This window comes from Amblyraja radiata, chromosome 18, assembly GCF_010909765.2.
Source record: "Amblyraja radiata isolate CabotCenter1 chromosome 18, sAmbRad1.1.pri, whole genome shotgun sequence".
Classification (NCBI taxonomy): domain Eukaryota; kingdom Metazoa; phylum Chordata; class Chondrichthyes; order Rajiformes; family Rajidae; genus Amblyraja; species Amblyraja radiata.
Window position 1 is genome coordinate 31,896,127 of NC_045973.1, and position 19,437 is coordinate 31,915,563.

The 19,437-nt window shown below is 40.6% G+C and overlaps 1 protein-coding gene across 2 annotated transcripts in view; it reads right to left on the bottom strand.

The window, feature by feature from the left end:
- The window catches only part of LOC116983349 (TRAF interacting protein), a 64,243-nt gene extending 45,069 nt beyond the window's left edge, over positions 1 to 19,174 (bottom strand). Inside the window, exons 1-7 of one of the 2 annotated variants that reach the window (XM_033037063.1) lie at positions 19,090 to 19,174; positions 18,619 to 18,789; positions 14,574 to 14,631; positions 8,591 to 8,671; positions 5,708 to 5,747; positions 3,511 to 3,638; positions 3,300 to 3,394 (exon numbers count right to left, since the gene is read on the bottom strand). In XM_033037063.1, the coding sequence (XP_032892954.1) occupies positions 3,300 to 3,394; positions 3,511 to 3,638; positions 5,708 to 5,747; positions 8,591 to 8,671; positions 14,574 to 14,631; positions 18,619 to 18,716 (500 nt within the window). In that variant the 5' untranslated portion in view covers positions 18,717 to 18,789; positions 19,090 to 19,174. Of the gene's footprint in view, positions 1 to 3,299; positions 3,395 to 3,510; positions 3,639 to 5,707; positions 5,748 to 8,590; positions 8,672 to 14,573; positions 14,632 to 18,618; positions 18,790 to 19,083 lie in introns of both variants that reach the window. The other variant, XM_033037062.1, reaches the window with a different exon arrangement.
- Positions 19,175 to 19,437: the final 263 nt, after the last annotated feature.

Sequence of the window (19,437 nt, forward strand, 5' to 3'; positions counted from 1 at the left end):
ATTGTAAAAGCTAACTGTTTCAGGACTGGACGAGGGATGGTCAAGATTATAAACAATGAACTCCTTACTTCTTTTCTTTCAATGATCTCCTTACTTCCTCAACTTTCTTCACTCATTCGTCTTTTTTCTTTTTCTTCACACACTATATATCTCACGTCTTTCTATCCTTTACTATCTAATTTATTTTTCTTATTCTTATCTTTCTTTATTATAACAAAAAAATAAATAAGAAGCTGTACATAAAATGTATTATGAAAATATATATTAGGCACTTTGGTGCCATATGATTGTACTTACTTCTAATAAAATAAAATTTAAAAAAAAGTTAAAAAAAAAAAGATATTTTTGCCTCATCCATTTATCGTTTTATGCACATTATTTATACACGGAAAGCATACTTTATAGAATATTAGCATCCTCATTTGATGGTTGCCCTGAGCCAGTAGAAGGGTGGGCAGTCATAGCTTTAAGAAAAGCAGTTAGATTATTCAGGAGATTAGGAAACATTTATGGAGAAAAATAATATTTCTAGTCAATGAAAGGTCGTCAATTTGAAACATCAACTTTATTAGTCTCCCCATTATGTTTTTCTTATTTAGGGTGCCCTGCATCTGATGCTTTGTTTCTCAATTACCAAAGGGATGGCTGTGCTGCTACCATCCTTCACAACAATCAATCACTTTATAAAATGCAGTGTTTTATCCTATACACAATAACTTTGTATTTTCCTGAGCTTCAAGTTACTAATTGGGATAGTTGTTTGCATATAGATGGAAATGGAAAAGATGGTTCAGAGAAGAATTCACGTGACGAACAATCAGCTCAGCTCCACAATTTATCACATGGTAAGTATAGCTATAAGATGACAACAAATGCATAAGGTGCTACAAAATTTAGTGTGTCAGATATATAGATTCTTGGCCATTGAAGATGAGGGTTCCGAATATGTTAAAGCTCTTAATGAAGTGGTTTGGGCTATCAGTGAAGACACATTTACTCCGAAACAAGAGATACACTGGGTCTGAAGGAATGAAGACAACCAACAGAGTAACTCATAGCACCAAAAGGAAGGGACGGACAGACAGAAAGGAGTGGAAGTGGATAGGTTTGTTAGCTGGACCTGAACTAGCATGCGGTAATTAGCTTCCTCCCACAGCATATGATTCTATGATTAAATTCATAGTAAGGCCATAACTCAAATATGACTGTTTGTAGTAATCTATCAGCAGTGCACAATAATAATTTTCAGTTTAGTTTAGTGATGCAGCGCGGAAACAGGCCCTTCGGCCCACCGGGTCCTCGCCGTCCAGCGATCAACGCACATTAACACTATCTCACACCCACCAGTAAAATTTTACATTTACCAAGCCAATTAACCTACAAACCTGTACGTCTTTGGATTGTGACAGGAAACTGAAGAACTCGGAGAAAACCCACGCAGGTCACGGGGAGAATGTACAAACTCCATACAGACAGTGCCCGTAGTCAGGATTGAACCCGGATTTCCGGCGCTGCATTTGCTGTAAGGCAGCAATTCTACCGCTGCACCACCGTTAAATAATAAAGTAATTGTGAACCTAGACAGTTGCAAAAGCTGAGCTGATAGAATTACAGTGTTTGGGACAAAGACCCATCATTTATTTATTTACCTCTGTACACCACAATTTGAGATTTGTAATAGAAAAAAAATCACATGTGGTTAAAGTGCACATTGTCAGATTTTAATAAAGGCCATTTTTATACATTTTGGTTTCACCATGTAGAAATTACAGCTGTGATTATACATAGTCCCCCCATTTCAGGGCAAGAGAATGTTTGGCACACATGGCTTCACAGGTGTTTGTAATTGCTCAGGTGTGTTTAATTGCCTCCTTAATGCAGGTATCGGAGAGCTCTCAGCGCCTAGTCTTTCCTCCAGTCTTTCCATCACCTTTGGAAACTTTTATTGTTGCTAACAACACGAGGACCAAAGTTGTGCCAATGAAAGTCAAAGAAGCCATTATGAGACCGAGACACAAGCCAAACCTTAGGCTTACCAAAATCAACTGTTCAGAACATCATTAAGAAGAAAGAGAGCACTGGTGAGCTTACTAATCGTAAAGGGACTGGGAGGCCAAGGAACACCTCCACAGCTGATGACAGAATAATTCTCTCTATGATAAAGAAAAATCCCCAAACACCTGTCTGACAGATCAGAAACACTCTTTAGGGATCAGGTATGGATTTGCCAATGACCACTGCAAGCAGAAGATTTCCTGAAAAGAAATACAGAGGCTACACTGCAAGATGCAAACCACCAGTTAGCCGCAAAAATAGGATGACCAGGTTACAGTTTGCCAAGAAGTACTTAAAAGAGCAACCACAGTTCTGGATAAAGGTCTTGTGGACAGAGGAGATGAAGATTAACGTATCAGAGTGATGGCAAGAGCAAAGTATGGAGAGAAGGAACTGCCGAAGATCCAAAGTATACCACCTCATCTGTGAAACAGGGTGGTGGGGGTGTTTTGGCTTAGGCATGTATGGCTGCTGAAGGCACTGGCTCACTTATCTTCATTGATGATACATCTGCTGATGGTAGTAGCATAATGAATTTTGAAGTGTATGGACACATCCTATCTGCCCAAGTTCAAACAAATGCCTCAAAACTCATTCTACAGAAAGGCAATGATCACATATTGCTATAGCAACAAGTCAATCACCTGATCCAAACCCAATTCAGCATGCCTTTTATATGCTGAAGAGAAAACTGAAGGGACCTGCCCCCAAAACAAGCATAAGCTAAAGATGACTGCAATACAGGCCTGCAGAGCAACACCAGAGAAGACACCCGGCAACTGGTGATGTCCATGAATCGCAGACTTCAAGCAGTCATTGCATGCAAAGGATATGCAACAAAATACTAAACATGACTACTTTCATTTACATGACATTGCTGTGTCCAAAACATTATGGTGCCCTGAAATGGGGGGGAGGGGGGGCTATGTATAAACACTGTTGTAAGTTCTACATGGTGAAACCAAAATGTTTAAAAATTGCCTTTATTAAAATCTGACAATGTGCACTTTAACCACATGTGATTTTTTACCATTACCAATCACAAATTGTGGAGTACACATGCAAATAAATAAATGATGAGTCTTTGTCCCAAACACTATGGAGGGCATTGTTGATGAAGAGGGGCAAATGCATCATAGACACAAGCCACAGAACCGTTGAAGATAATGAGCTGTTTTGTGCTGTACATACTCTACAATTAACAACAGAAATTTGCAGGGCTGTTGTAAAAAATGTCCACATACTTTTCTACAGTTTTCAATTTCTGTTGAAGCCTGTGTGCCTCCTCCTTTGCAGATTTTGAGTCATTTGTCTGGTGTTCCAAGTATCTCATCTGCTTCTGTGAAAATAAAACTCATGGTCAATGTAAAGAAAGATTAATGCACCAGTGAATGGATGCACAAGGCGAGTTACAGTCCAATCAGACAGATGAAAACAAATGTCTGGATAAAATACCTTGAGAGTTGAGCACAGCATTTCTGCCTCACTCAGCTCCTTTGTCAAAGATTCTACTTTTGCATTGCGTTTATCCAGTGTGTCTCTCAGTGTATCAATGATGGATTGCTGGTCCTTCTTTTCTTTCCCTGAAACCAAATGCAAAGATGAACAGATAAATACTCTAACTTTCTTAATGCATACCATAAATAATGTCATTAACACAATTAACTTGGCTTAGGCCATAGAAACCCTTAAGAATTTGACCTTTTACATATATGCTCTACTCGCTCTTTTAAGTCAGATTTTAATTTGATAACACTTCCAGAAAATGCTCTGAAGAAGGCTCCTGACCCAAAACATTACCTATTCCTTTTCTCCAGAGATGCTGCCTGACCCGATGAATTACTCCAGCATTTTAGGTCTGTCTTTGGTACAATCAGCATTAGCAGTTCCTTTTTATTACTAATTATTTTTTCAAATGACTTTGACAACAAATTGAATGCAGCATAACCTCAGACAGGAAATAGTAAGTTTGCCTTCAAAAAATAATTTACTTTTCTGAGGGATTTAAGTTTACATCCACAAAAAGACAAATGCAAATCCAATCTTCCCCAGATAACCATTTTTAGGGTATATTAGAAGAGGATGATGGCACCAATACGACTTATTTTAAATAGGAAGTTTAATGCAATCATGATGTTAATTGTAAAAGGAGAAATTGATAAGGACAACCTCAGTTTTCCACTGTGGAGTGATGGCATTTCAAAAGCATGACAAATGTTAGCAACATCTAAGAGAGACACCATTGGAACAAGAAAACTTGCCTCATATTTGAAACAATCATTTATTTGCAATAAGACCTATATTTTTGGAACAAAACTACACAAGGGCAATGGACAGAGTCTGAAATGATAGAATATCAACTGAACTCAAAGCATTTTGGATTTGGAGTGCATCTGAGGAATCGATAGCAGTGCCTGAAAGATGGAAAAATACAGAAATACAGTTTTAACAGAAGTGTTATTTTAGGGATATAAATATTGAATGGGATTTTCCAGTGACCAGACTTGAAGCCATTATTATTTCTACCTGATTAAAATCTCAGATTACTAACTGCACTTTACCGTTTTTTAAACAGTAAAGTGATTAAAGTGCAACTTTCAGATTACTAAAATCAAAGGAAGTAGCTGAAAACTGATTGAATAAACTGTACAAAATGTGCAAAAGGACTAAATAATGATAGATGATGCAGCATGCATACAAGAGGAAATTTGACAACATGCAACTTAAAGATTAGTAAAATAACTAAACATGAAGTTGGGGGAAAAAAATGTAGGAAAGTCTTAATGTTCTGGCATTTGCAGTCAGAGCTCAAAATGCTCAACCAAAGTAAAAAGTAACTCAAAACAATTACACCATGACATCATGCAACTAAAGTTCGAGAATACAAGTCAGTCGAGATCATGATTAAAGTGCAGTGCTAGGCCAGAATAAACCTACAGGGGAAATGTTCTCTGGCTGTTGCTTTAATGCTCTACTGTTTGCAAATCAGAAAATAAACAAGTAACGTTCTGCCATATAACCTGCGTATTAGAAAAATTGATCAAGTTCATCATTCAAGAAGGCACATCTTCTTGAGTAGTAAGGAGGTCAAAGGTTAAGGGGAGACGGCAGGAGAATAACAGAAGGGAAAAAGAGATTTGCCATGATCGAACGGCGGAGCAGACTCGATGAGCCGAATGGCCTAACTCTGCTCCTATGTCTTACGACATTTGTAATTGGGAAGAGTGTGCAGGACGGATGAAGTTCCCTACATTTTATAGCAGCCAGCAACATCAGCAGCGTTGAGGGACTGCATGATCTGCTCTGTCAAATACCAACTAACAACCTAAATTTAGAAAGACAGCAAGTTATTAAATAGAAAATAAGTTATCTCCAAGGTCTAAAGGTGCATTCCATATATCATAACCTTTCAGCTTTATTGGACAACATTCCACATTAAAAGACAAATGCAGTTCATGCCGAAACAAAACTTTTTTTGAACAAATGCAACCAAAATAGATCATGATTTTAGATATCATTTGTATAGACATGAAAGTAACGTATGTAGCACAATTTACTGTGTTACATAGTCCATTTAAACAAAAATGTCACCACATTTTACAAACGTGCCTCAAGATATGAATGGGCATGCTGAAGCAAAGTGCAATCCTACCTTTCAGTAACAGCTGAGATTTGATATTGTCCAACTCATTCTGAAATTTTACAAGAAATAAAATTTCAGTCCAATGGATGCATAGAGCACAGATCTATAAGCAAGGATTTCAAACTCTACAACATTAATTTAAAAAAATGATTAAATCAATTGTTGGAACAGCATGCGATCACTCTGATCCAAGTAATACAAGGTAAAATTGGCAGCTGTGTCTTTATTATTTCTGATTTTAAAATGTGACATATCTTCAGAATTAAATAGGAACTAAAATTGCAAACGTCCCGCCCCTTATACAACTAAATTACCAATTGCTGTGAAAAATAAAAATTAAATGAACAAAAATATAATATTAAAATATATAATTGGGATAATTTCATTATAATAGCTCAGGAACAGTTTTATCCCCTCTTATCAGGCTTCAGAATAGTCCTTCCATAAACTAGGGTACTGTTGGACTTTGTCTATGGAATTGATGTGCTACAATGCTGAGAACTATATTCTGCACTATATCTTCACCGTTGCTATTAATTGTACTTGAGTTTGTATGGTAGATCTGATCTGTTTGGATAGCATGCAAAACAAAGCTTTGCACTGTACCTCGGTACGTGACACTAATAACCCTAAACCTAATTCATTATTATTGAATTATTCTGAATACTGAAACACAAATTAAAATAACTTCTAACTAAATTTAGCATGTTAGACAGTGGCTGTGGACTTTGCATTAAAGCTAAAATGAAATCTCAACAGGGCAACTTAGCAATTAAAGGTAATTGACCTGAAACATTGGCCCCTCGCCACTGATGTTGCCAGCTTCCCAAGTATTTCCAGCAATGTAATTTTTAAAATCTATTTTCCAGCAATTGCCAATTGATCAATTTGTCACATGGTTTTAATTTCAAATTTTCAATATTCATATTTATCTCAATGCAAACAATGCAAAACATCACTAATATCACTGTCTACACCTATCCTCGAAATTTGTCCACAATACAATTTGCAGCTCCATGGAATCGATCTATTTTGAAGCAGTGATAAACCTTCAAAGCAGAGTAGGTGCGATTGGTACCCAGGCCTGACTCAATAGATCCTGAAGCCTGTCTACAAACTGCTGCCAGAGATCTTTTAAATGTTTTACAAATATTTTTGATAACCAGATGTTTAGAAGTGATTCAAATTAACTGGAAAATAGATGTTTAAAATAATATCAGCAACCAATAATTAAACAATTATTTTAAACAATAATTAAGTTAGAACACAGACCAGATAAGTACAGCACAGGAACAGGCCCTTCGGCTCACGATGTCTGTGTCGAACAAGATGCCAATATAAACTAATCTAATCCCCTTGCACATGATCCATATCCTACCATTCCATGCATATCCATGTGTCTATCTAAAAGCCTCACGCACCACAAAAGCTCTTGCACAACCACCCACATTCCAGCCACCCATCACCCTCTGCAAAGAAATGTTCCACACATCTTTAAAATTTGCCCCTCTCACCTTAAAGGGCCAGTCCCCCTGAGTTTTCCCGATTCGAACTTGGAGAATATCCATAGTAGGTCTGTAGGAGTTTGTGAATGTCTCGTAGCGGCTCGTACGATTAAAAAGTAACAATTTTTTTCATCACGAGTATTTTTTTACTCGTGGACATTTTTCAGTGTTGAAAAAACGTCACGATTTTACCGGATTTCCAGAGTACCTACCGTTACGAGGCGCTATGAGACAACCACGAACTCCTACGGACCCACTACGGACATTCTCAGAGTTCGAATCAGGGGAAAACTCGGGAGAACTCTTGAATTACCTCGTACAGTGGGACAGGCCCTTGAAGCTATGCCTTCTAATCTTTGACATTTCCACCCTTGGAAAAAGGTTCTGAGTGTCTACCCTCTCTATGCTTCTCATACTTTTATATACCTCTATCAGATTTCTCTTCAACCTCAGATATTCGAGAGAACAAGAGACAATACATGTAGGCACATTGTTAATTGCAGTCTGGTCTCTTACAATGAATGGGAGCATGCTAGTTCTACCATCCAATCCCTCATCTCAGCACATTGTGCTTTGCCATTGGACTTGGTGACACACTCCTTGGAGGAGTAGGAGTTCAGGTAAGCCTTTTATGTTTCAATGTGCATGCACACATGACCACCTGTGAGGAAGATGTCACCACCTGGTTTCTATGGAAATTCCAACCAAAGATTGAGTGTCCATTACCAAAATAAATTAAATAAAACCAACTGGAGTTGAATACTAGAAGTCTTTTTTTGGTCACTACGTTACTTTCACTAAATTAATCTTTCAACAATATAGTGACTCCTATTTTCTTTTTACATCTTTGTGTACATTGATTGTAAAATGTTTCCTTGTGTCAAATTTAAGATCACTTCAACTTAAAAAAGAAAATTAAAAAAAAATCCCACTTTGGTAAATTATTTCACACCAAAGCACCCTTCTTAAATTCTTGAATGAGCATTTTTAACATGACAGGTATGTAGCTATTCCAGGCTGATTTTCATATAGCTCCTCACAGAATTTATTGAAATCTAAATAAAATAGAAATGCTGAAAAGATTCCAGGCAGCATCTTGAAATAGACCATTTATCGCTCCTGAAAGATTCACCCTACATGCTGAATATTTTTATTATTATTTTCCTCTTTGAGAATTGTGGCATTAAAAATATTTTCTTTTGTATGACTTTTTAAGTATCTCTGTAAGTAAATGATATATTTCATCTATGCTTTGCCAGGTACAATATAGATTAATTGCATTCAGTGATAAACATAAAAACATTGACACTTGTTAACAAAAGCTTTGCCGGGACCAGAATCTGCCTGATAAAATTAAATAAAAGCACTGAACCAAACGTAGCCTTACCTGGAGAGTTTCTGCATCCAACACTTGCTCGCCCTCACCTACGTCAAAGAACAGCTTGTTGACAACGTACCTTGCACTGACCTGCAAGATAACAAGTGCATCTCACTCAGCCATAATGAAATCTATCTAATTAAAAGTCTCATCTTGACCACTTCCTGTCTGCGCTGTATATTGATTTTAGAAAAACGCTACCATATATCGCTATGATTTTTCGCTATCTTACTCAGTTCTCCTCCGCTGAGCGTGCCCCGAGGATTTTTCCCAACAATGAAAAATTTAAAAGTTATGAGTGTTTAAAAAACCTTGATATCCTCACCTATCAATCACCGCGATGAACGTAACGCCCCTTCCGGTGGGGGGGGGGGGGGCAGGACTATAAAACTCCAGATGCCTGGACATGAATCAGTCACTCTGCAAGATCGCGAGGGAGAGGCTACGACTCTCATTCTAAGCTGTGAATCAACTAAACTGTGAATCTGCAATGTACTTGCAATAAATTATTTGTTAGCCTTCAATGAAAATTAAATTAGTTGTTTGGCCTGCCCTGTGCTTGAAACTGCAATGGCAATGAAATGAAAATGCAATGAGCTGTTTGGCCTGCCCTGTGCTTGAAGCTGCAATGGCAATGGAAATGAAAATGCAATGAGCTGTTTGGCTTGCCTCGTGCTTGAAACTGCAATGGCAATGGAAATTAAATGAGAATGCAATGAGCTGTTTGGCATTCCCTGTGCTTGAAACTGCAATGGCAATGTAAATGTAAATCCAATGAGCTGTTTGGCCTGCCTTGTGCTTGAAACTGCAATCGCAATGGAAATGAAAATGCAATGAGCTGTTTGGCCTGCCCTGTGCTTGAAACTGCAATGGCAATGGAAATGAAATGAAAATGCAATGAGCTGTTTGGCTTGCCCTGTGCTTGAAATTGCAATGGAAATTAAAATGCAACGAGCAATTTGGCCTGCCCTGTGCTTGAAATGGAAATGAAATTAGTTATTTGGCCTGCTTGAAACCACTAATTTCGGCCCACAAGGCCCCTATTAGCCGAGAAGCCAGTCCCTTTTGCCCAAAATGCCCATATTAGTCCAGGAGGAGCATTTTGGCCCAAAAGGCCCGTTCCAGGACAGGAAAATCAAGAAAAAGTGCCTTTCACTGAGATTTCACTCCATTATTTATTGTAAAAAGAGCCCCTTCGGCCCATCAGGCCTGCACTAGCCCAGGAGGAGTCCCTTCGGCCCATCAGTAAGTATTCCCCCTGCAAGTATTAAACCTCAGCCTGGTATTTTTTGCCCTCCCTTCATTGGCTCCCTGTGAGATCCAGGCTAAGATAGACCTGCATTGCTGTGATCTGCAGAAAAAGATGAAAATTGTCAAATTGATTCTCCACCCTCTCCCCCTTCTCTCTCCCTCACAGTCTCTCACCTGTTTTGGGCAGAATTTCTGGCAGTTTCTGAGCTGCCAGCCCACCAGGCCTGAGTGACTGAGCTGCCAGCCCACCAGGCCTGAGTGACTGAGCTGCCAGCCCACCAGGCCCGAGTGACTGAGCTGCCAGCCCACCAGGCCCGAGTGATCGAGCTGCCAGCCCAAGAATACATTCGGTCCAAAATGCCCATACTAGCCCTCTGGAAACCAGTCCCTTCGGCCCACAACACCCATACTAGCATTCCAGAACACCCCCCCCCCCCCCCCCCCCCCCCCCCCCTGCTGTCCACCAATATTGGAATTGGTGGAGAGGTGGAATATTGCGTTGGGGGACCAGCCCTCCAGGGTGAACATGGGACCCAACTGGTCCGACTTGGTCTAGTATTATTTAAAGATAAACACAACCAGTAAAATGACAGTGCAAAAAGAAGAAAGTCCTCTGCAAAAGTCTATGGTGAGTGGGAGTTCTGATGAAGAACAATCGGCCTGAAACATTAATTCTGTTTCTCTCTCTCTCCACAGATGCTGCCTGACCTGAATGTTGAAGTTAATTAAATTTTTTTTTTGAAAACAAATTGTACCTCAACGGTGGGTTACAAGAGTCATGCAACAATTGCATGGCCCATAAAATCCAATGGGGTCATTGGGGAAAACCTAATTCATTAAGTTAGGACTGTATGTAACTCCAGAACAGGAATAATTTGGTTGTAGTTTGAAATGGTCCCAAGCAACTTATGAGGGATGGGGTCAGGAGCATAATAAATGCTGACCTAGTCAAACATGTCCATATACTCAGTTAATTTCATTGCAGGTTACAAAAATTAGGGAAAAACCCCATCAGTCAAAAAAGGTCTACTTTGAAATCATGTAATGGCACACAATATTTCTGTTGTGAACATCACTTCTCTAGCAATACTGCTACTAAAAGTTAATTCAAATTGCTTCCCAATAAATGTCAAAGGCTGTAGTGAAGAAAATAACTTAAAACGGATGCTACAATTCCACTGTTGGGAAAGTGTAATTCCACCTAAGAAGCAAATGTTTATATTCATACTAAAATAAGACATTTTAATTTCTGAAGCTCATCAATATTTTGCATATTCCTTTGTAGTATTAATGTTTTATGTTGGGGAGAATCCTATGGGAGCAAAAATATCAGAAATATTTGTTTAGAAATTCAAAATGTGAGAAAGATTGGGAGTTATATCGGCACCGAGACAATGAACTATTTTAATACACTACGCCAACGCTTCAGGCGAGATAGAACCAAGTCAAATGCAGATGGTGGCCCCCTGCATTCAGACCAAACGGTGTTCCTTAACCCGATCTCTGAAGTGCTGGATGTTCCCAAAAAACTTAATCGTGAGCACTCTCTGCCCTTTGTGTAGCACAGTCTCAAGTACACTCTGACCACATCTGGTTTAGCCTTGGTTTGCTCTTTCAGTGGTAAAAGAGATTCAACTTACCATCAGACCGTACATTTTTTTTATTTAACAAAAATAAGATTCAAACAAAATATTAATGGATTAATATAATATTTGCACACAGACTACAATCAAATATTTGTAATGTGTCCAATGTCTTGAGGCTGGTTTTGTTTGCAGATGATACAAATATTTTTTGTTCTGGGGAAAATTTAAAACAGCTATTGGATAAAATAATAAAAGAAATGGGTAAATTGAAAATATGGTTTGATAGGAATAAAATTTCATTAAATCTGAGTAAAACTAAAATAATGTTATTTGGTAATTGTAGAATAAATACACTAGTAAGTATAAAGATAAATGGGGTGGAAGTTGAAAGAGTGCATGAAAATAAATTTCTTGGGGTTATAATTGACGATAAAATAAGCTGGAAATCACATATTAAACATGTAAAATTAAAATTGTCAAAAAGTATCTCTGTATTATACAAAGCCAAGCAAGCTCTGGATTACAAATCACTCCGTATTCTTTATTGTTCATTGATTTTACCCTACTTAAATTATTGTGCAGAAGTCTGGGGTAATAACTATAAAAATTCGATACACTCATTAACCATGATGCAAAAAAGAACAATTCGTATTATCCATAATGCTAAGTATCTGGGTCATACGAATCCATTATTTTTAGAGTCAAAATTATTAAAAATTAGAAGATTTGGTTACATTCAAAACAGCTCAGATAATGTTTAGGGCCAAAAATAAAAATTTACCTGGAAACATTCAAAAATTATTTAACGAGCGTGTGGGGGGGGGTTACAATTTAAGAGGAATATTTAACTTTAAGAAACAAAAAGTCCGTACGACTAGAAAAACCTTTTGTATTTCGGTTTGTGGAGTAGGAGTGTGGAATAAATTGAACGGGGAATTGAAGCAATGCACAAACATGAATCATTTTAAAATGATATATAAAAAAACAATTCTCAAGGGGTACAGGGATGGAGGGGATGGTTGACAAGTGGGGGTTAGTGTTTATCTATTGCTTTACTATTGTTTACTTATGTTTGGGTACTTCAGTTATGAAGTTTGTATGTACATAATAGTTGTATGTATATATATGTCTGTAGGTATTATGGGAACTTGCCTAGGGTAGTATTATTATTAGTAATGAATTGATTTTTAAATATGGTAGAAGTGTTGGGGAAAAGGGGTGAGATTTAATAAGTTATTCTTCTTCTCACTCCTTTTCGAGCTTGTACAGACACAGAGTTGGACATTGGAACTTTGATTTTGTTCTTCTCATTGCTTCGTAAATATTGATTGTAATGTCCAATTGTTTGATAATTTCGATTTTGTTAATATTAATGTCGTTAATGTCTTTACTTGTTCGGAATAAATAAATAAATAAATAAATAAAAATACTGGTTTAAAAGTATCTCAGAGCATCAAAATTTAATAGTAAAAGATAACAGCACTTTAATAGATAATATTACATCCTGCACATCAGAGACAGAATTAATGCACTTTTCTCGTCTTTTACGAAATAAAGGATCTTAACTATTATCCACACTATATGTGGGTAGAAGCAGATAAATAAGTAGTTTCCAAACCTCTGCGTCATGGGAGAAGTGGTTGATCTTTATTAAATTGCTTTGTACAACACAATTTAAATATTATTCACTGAGTAAATTATGTCCCCTTCCATAAACTCTTTCCCTTTGATCTTCTCAACTACCCTTAATCTCAACTTTATTTGTTTGATTCTGCCTGATGCTGAGAATTTCTTGCATTTACTTCTATTTCAGATTTTCAGCAGCAATTATGTTAGGACGCAGGATTAATACGTAATGCAGACCCTGAGCTCACCTATTTTAATTTACACACAAGTATATTCTTTCATAATTATATGGACGAGTAATCTGCACAGAAGAGCTGGTGGAGACTCTCCCAGCCGAGAGATACCAAGGCAAAGACAGTATTTACTATATTGTCTGTCTGTCTGTCTGTCTATCTAAAACTCTTCTCTTGTTTGTGTGTATGTATACATGTGTGTGTCATCTGGGCACAATCTGGTTAATTCCTATATTCTTCTAAACGCTAGGCCACAGCCTTCGCATTTTCACACATTCTACTCATGTTTTCCGTCAAGGCGATAAATATCTTCCCATCACATTCCACCTATATTTCTGTTTTTTAAATCGTTTAAAGTATGAAAAATAGCCTGAAAACTCACCCTTTTCAGAAAAACCCGAGTGCTGTCACAATGCACTCGCAAAGCAGGACGGGACACTCTGGGAGGGAAGGGCACTCCAGTGCTCGTGCGACGGCTGCCGGCGCCCGACGCCCTGTCGCGAGGGTGGTGCCTCAGGTCCTGGCTGGAGCCAAGCCTGGTGCTCGAGCTGGAGTGAGAGCCGAGCCCGGGGCTTGGAATGGAGCAGTGATCAGTGCCAAGAAGCCGCCGCTGGAACCAAGGACCGCGAGTGCTGAAAGTGGTGGCTGCTGACGGCGCCCGACACCTGGTGGCGGGGGTGGTGCCGCGGGTCCCGGGCTGGAGCCGAGCCTGGTGCGCGAGCTGGAATGAGAGCCGAGCCCGGAGCTTGGGATGGGGCCATGACTGGGGCCGAAAAAGAAGCCACCGCTGGAACCAAGGACAAGCCTGGGTCCGTGGTCAGGGACGAGCCCGGAGATGAGGTCGCAGCCTGCAGGGCTGGAGTCCACAGCCAGGACCAGGCCAAGTACAAGAACCAGGCCCTGGTGCTGCTGTACGACCTGGGTACTCCCCTCCACCTCCCTCTACCCCCCTCCCCCTCTACTCCCCTCCCTCTCTTCCCCACTCCACCTCCCTCTCTGCCCCCCTCCCTCTGCTCATCCTCCCTCTCTAGGGATTGAAGGGGAAGGGTGAAGAGGAGGAGGAGGGAGTGCTGGGGTATGAGGAGAAATGAGCCGCGCCTGAGCAGTTGGGAGCTATGCGTGAGTGGTGCAATATTGCGTTGGGGGAACGGATGAGTGGTGGAATCTCGTGTCGGGGAGCAGACCCAACGGGTCTGCATTTGGTCTAGTTACCATTAATAATCACACCTTAAAATCTGTATTATGATGCATGAGGCACTACAAGAGACATACAGTTAATACCATTGATTACCATACCTTTATTCTACATTGAGGGCAGGTTCGAGAAGGAGCACTGTGGAACCACTGAGCGAGACTAGAGGCACAAAATTGAAATGCAATCAGATGGAAATAAACATGTTTTAATTAACATCCATTTATTCTAGTGAGTAATGAATTAATCTCAAGTGTCATACGAGCTACACAGCATGGAAAAGGGCCATTTGGCCCAGAATGTTCCATTTGCCCATATTTGGCCCTTATCCCTTCATATCCATATATCTGTCCAAATGGCTTTTGCAATTGTATCCACTTCACACAGCTTTCCCAGGCAATTTGTTCCAGAGACAGATTACTCTCTTTAATCTCTCCTCTCTCACCTTAAGCCTTTGCCCTCTAGTTTTAGTATCCTCTACATTGTGTGGGGGAAAAAGACTGCAAATGTTATTTTAGTCATTCTGCTCACAATTTTTGTATACTTCAATATGGTCACCTTTCACTCCTCTACTCTTGATTCCGATGGCTGCTGACTATTTGGGGGATGGGGCTATAATTTTGTTCTACCCTCGGCCAGGTTTCTGTCATGATTTAATATCCTAATCCTCTTGTGTTGCTCTTGTTCTTTATAAAACAGATGATTTTTTTAAATTGATTTAGAGGACACAGACTTTACTATCAAGATCAGCATTTATTCCCCATCCCCAATTGCCCTTGATAAATACCTGTTCAATTTGAATGTAAACTGTACAGAGTGGCTGTTTCCTACAAATCTCTGGCCAAGAACTGTACAAATGTAAAAAAGATTGTGCTCATGTTTTGAATTATTATATAAATGACACAAACTTCCTGCTGAGAGCTCGTTTGACTTCTACACTGCAAATATAATTCATTCATTTCCACTGGTAACCACTAATTCACAAATTACTATTAGACTGGTTTCACATCAGTGGAATAAGTGATTTTTTTGGGAATCAGATGGCACAAACTACAACCCGAGGGCATGAATTGATCTTCAATGCTGGGTGGTCCTGATACCACAGATAATTGCCCAGCAAGAGAGTTTTTAATCCTCCATTTTGACATTTTGTAAATACCAACTCTACCACCTGATGTGGCCCCCTCCCTGAACCCCCTGTCAGAAAACAGGTTTGTAAAATGCTAAGCAGCAAAGATAAAAGCATCTGGTCAGGATATGCATCAACCCAATTTTCCTTTCATCTGTGTTCTGCTGGCCATGCAGCAACTGTGTACAGCAAGAGACTCATCCTTGATCTCTCTGCCAGAGCTGTTCAATCAATAGATGCAAAATAGTAATATATAATATAGAAAGGCACAGCACAGAAATAGGCCCACAATATCTGTGCGGGACATGTTTGGTTTAGTTTATTGTCACGTGTATCGAGGCACACTGAAAAGATTCTGTTACGTGCTAACCAGTCAGCGAAAGACTATACATGATTACAATCCAGCCATCCGCAGTGTACAGATACATGATAACGGGAATGCCAAAGTATCTGCCTACACATGATCCACATCCCTCCATTCCTTGCATGTCTAGGTACCCATCTAAAAGCCTCTTAAGCACCTACCATCCTCTGTAAAAGAGAAATTGCCCGCATATCTCCTTTAAACTTTGTCCTTCTCACCTTAAACCTATGGCCTCTATGACATTTCCACTGGGAAAAATGTTCTGACCGTCTACCCTATCTATGCCCCTCATAATTTTCTACACTTCTATCATGTCTCCCCTCAGCTTCTAACATTCTAGAGGAAACAATCCATGCTTGTTCAACTTCTCCTTGTAGCTAACCCAGGCAGCACTCTGGTATAAAAAGACAAAGTGCTGGACTAACTCATCAGTCAGGCAGCATCTCTGGAGAACATGGATAGGTGACCTTTCGGGTTGGGACCCTTTCTTCAGACTGACTATGGTGGTGGGGTAGAAAGTTGGAAGGGAGGAGAGGCAGAATAAAGCCTGGCGAGTGATAGATAGATACAGGTTGCTTGTAGTCTCACTCTTGAAATGCAAGAGGCCCAGGACAGAAAGGTCAATATGGGAATGGGAAGGGGGGAGGGGTTAAACTGGTTAGCAACCAGGAGGACCAGTTGGCCTTGGCAGATCAAGTGCAATGTGTTCAGTGAAATCATCGTCAAGTCAACGCTGGGCTTGCTGATGTAAAGGAGACCACATCAGGTACGCTGGATGCAGTAGATTTGGTTAATGGAGATGCAAGTGAACCTATGTCTCACCTGCAAGGACTGCTGGGGTCTCTATATGGATGCGAGGGAGGATGTATAGTGCCAAGTGTTACATCTTCTGTGGTTGCAAGGGAAAGTGCCTGGAGAAGGGTGCTTTGGGTGGAAAAGGATGAGTGAACCAAGGAGTTGCGGAGGAAGCGGTCTCTGAGGAAAGCGGAAAAAGGGGGGGGGGGTTTGGGAAGATGTGACTGGTGGTAGTATCAGATTGAAAGTGGCGGAAATGTCAGAGAATGATTATTGGATGGGGAGGCCGGTAAGGTGAAAGGTGAAGGCCAGGGGAGCAAGAGCAGAACCATGGGACACAGAGGATACACGGGTGAGGGACGTAACTCTGATAGCAGGTGGGAAACCACGTTTACTAAAGAAAGAGAACATCTCAGATGTCCTTGAATGGTAAGTCTCATCTTATAACCATATAACAATTACAGCACGGAAACAGGCCATCTCGGCCCTTCTAGTCCGTGCCGAACACTTACTCTCACCTAGTTCCATCTACCTGCACTCAGACCATAACCCTCCATTCCTTTCCCGTCCATATACCTATCCAATTTTTTTTTAAATGATAAAATCGAACCTTCCTCCACCACTTCCACTGGAAGCTCATTCCACACAGCTACCACTCTCTGAGTAAAGTTCCCCCTCATGTTACCCCTAAACTTTTGTCCCTTAATTCTCAAATCATGTCCTCTTGTTTGAATCTTCCCTACTCACAATGGAAAGAGCTTATCCACGTCAACTCTGTCTATCCCTCTCATAATTTTAAAGACCTCTATCAAGTCCCCCCTTAACCTTCTGCGCTCCAAAGAATAAAGACCTATCTTGTTCAACCTTTCTCTGTAACTTAGGTGCTGAAACCCAGGCAACATTCTAGTAAATCTCCTCTGTACTCTCTCTATTTTGTTGACATCTTTCCTATAGTTTGGCGACCAAAATTGTACACCATACTCCAGAATTGGCCTCACAAATGCCTTGTACAATTTTAACATTACATCCCAACTTCTATACTCAATGTTCTGATTTATAAAGGCCAGCACACCAAAAGCTTTCTTTACCACCCTATCTACATGAGATTCCACCTTCAGGGAACTATGCAGTTATTCCTAGATCCCTCTGTTCAACTGCATTCCTCAATTCCCTACCATTTACCATGTACATCCTATTTTGATTTGTCCTGCCAAGATGTAGCACCTCGCACTTATCAGCATTAAACTCCATCTGCCATCTTTCAGCCCACTCTTCCAAATGGCCTAAATCTCTCTGTAGACTTTGAAAATCTACTTCATTATCCACAACACCACCTATCTTAGTATCATCTGCATACTTACTAATCCAATTTACCACACCATCATCCAGATCATTGATGTATATGACAAACAGTGGACCCAACACAGATCCCCGAGGCACCCCACTAGTCACCAGCCTCCAACCTGACAAAGTTATCCACCATTACTCTCTGGTATCTCCCATTCAGCCACTGTTGAATCCATCTTGCTACTCCACTATTAATACCCAACAACTGAACCTTCTTAACCAACCTTCCATGTGGAACCTTGTCAAAGGCCTTACTGAAGTCCATATGGACGACATCCACCGCTTTACCCTCATCAATTTCAATAGTAATCTTGGGGGCAGAAGAGGCAGAGATGGCGAAATTGAGAGTAGGACATAACATCTTCACAAGAGGCAGGGTGGGAGGAGGTGCAGTCAAGGTAACTGTGGGCGTCGGTGGGTTTGTAGTGGAACTCAGTTGATAATTTGCCCCTGGCTAGTTTCTGTGGTTTATTTCAAAACTAACACAAGAAAAAACAATTGTTTGGCTACTCACCAGTCACCGTGAAAAGTGTGTCCGCAATGAATGGCAGCCACATCCCTGAAATTATCAAAGTAGTCTGAACAAATCGTACAATAGGCACGAATTGGCATACTTTCCTCCTACAATCAACAGGTATGTTTATCTGTGTTTCCGATTTCAACAGCAACAGCAGAGGTCTCAGATCTAAAAGAGGGAAACATTAGATTTTAGTGGACAAGAGGCCACAGACTGAAGATAACCAAAAATGACCAATTTGGGGCAATAACGCAAAGAGCTTGCATCAAATCGTCTCGTTTTGTGAGGGGGGCTAGTGACCGGGCGCTGGGGGTAGAAGGGAATGCGGGCACGGTCTGGCACGGTCTGACCCCGTGTCCAAGCCGCCTTTCTCTCCCCTCACCGCGCGCGCGCGTGTGTGCGTGCGTGTGTGTCCCCCCTCCCCTCTCCCCGCCTCCTCCCCTCTCCCCGCCCCATTCCCACCCTCACTCCGCTCGCGGCTCCGGGCGCTGCCGCCAGTTGGTTTGAAATCCGCTCCTCACTTCCGGCGCCACCGCGCGCAGCTTCCGGGGGATGCTCAAGGGCGAGCGGAGAGGGGGAAGGAGCGGAGGCGAAAATGTTTCCAGCAGGATCTTTGGTTTAGAGTGGGTGGAGGACGGTAGGGGAGGGATGGAGGATGAGGGGGTTTGGGTGGGGGAGAAGTTTGATCAATCGATGAAGAGGGGTTTGGAGGTAGGGGAGGGATTGAGGGTAGGGGGTATTGATGAGGGGGGGGGCTTGAGTTATGTGAGTTATTGAGGATGGGGGGAGGGATTGAGTTATGTGAGTTATTGAGGG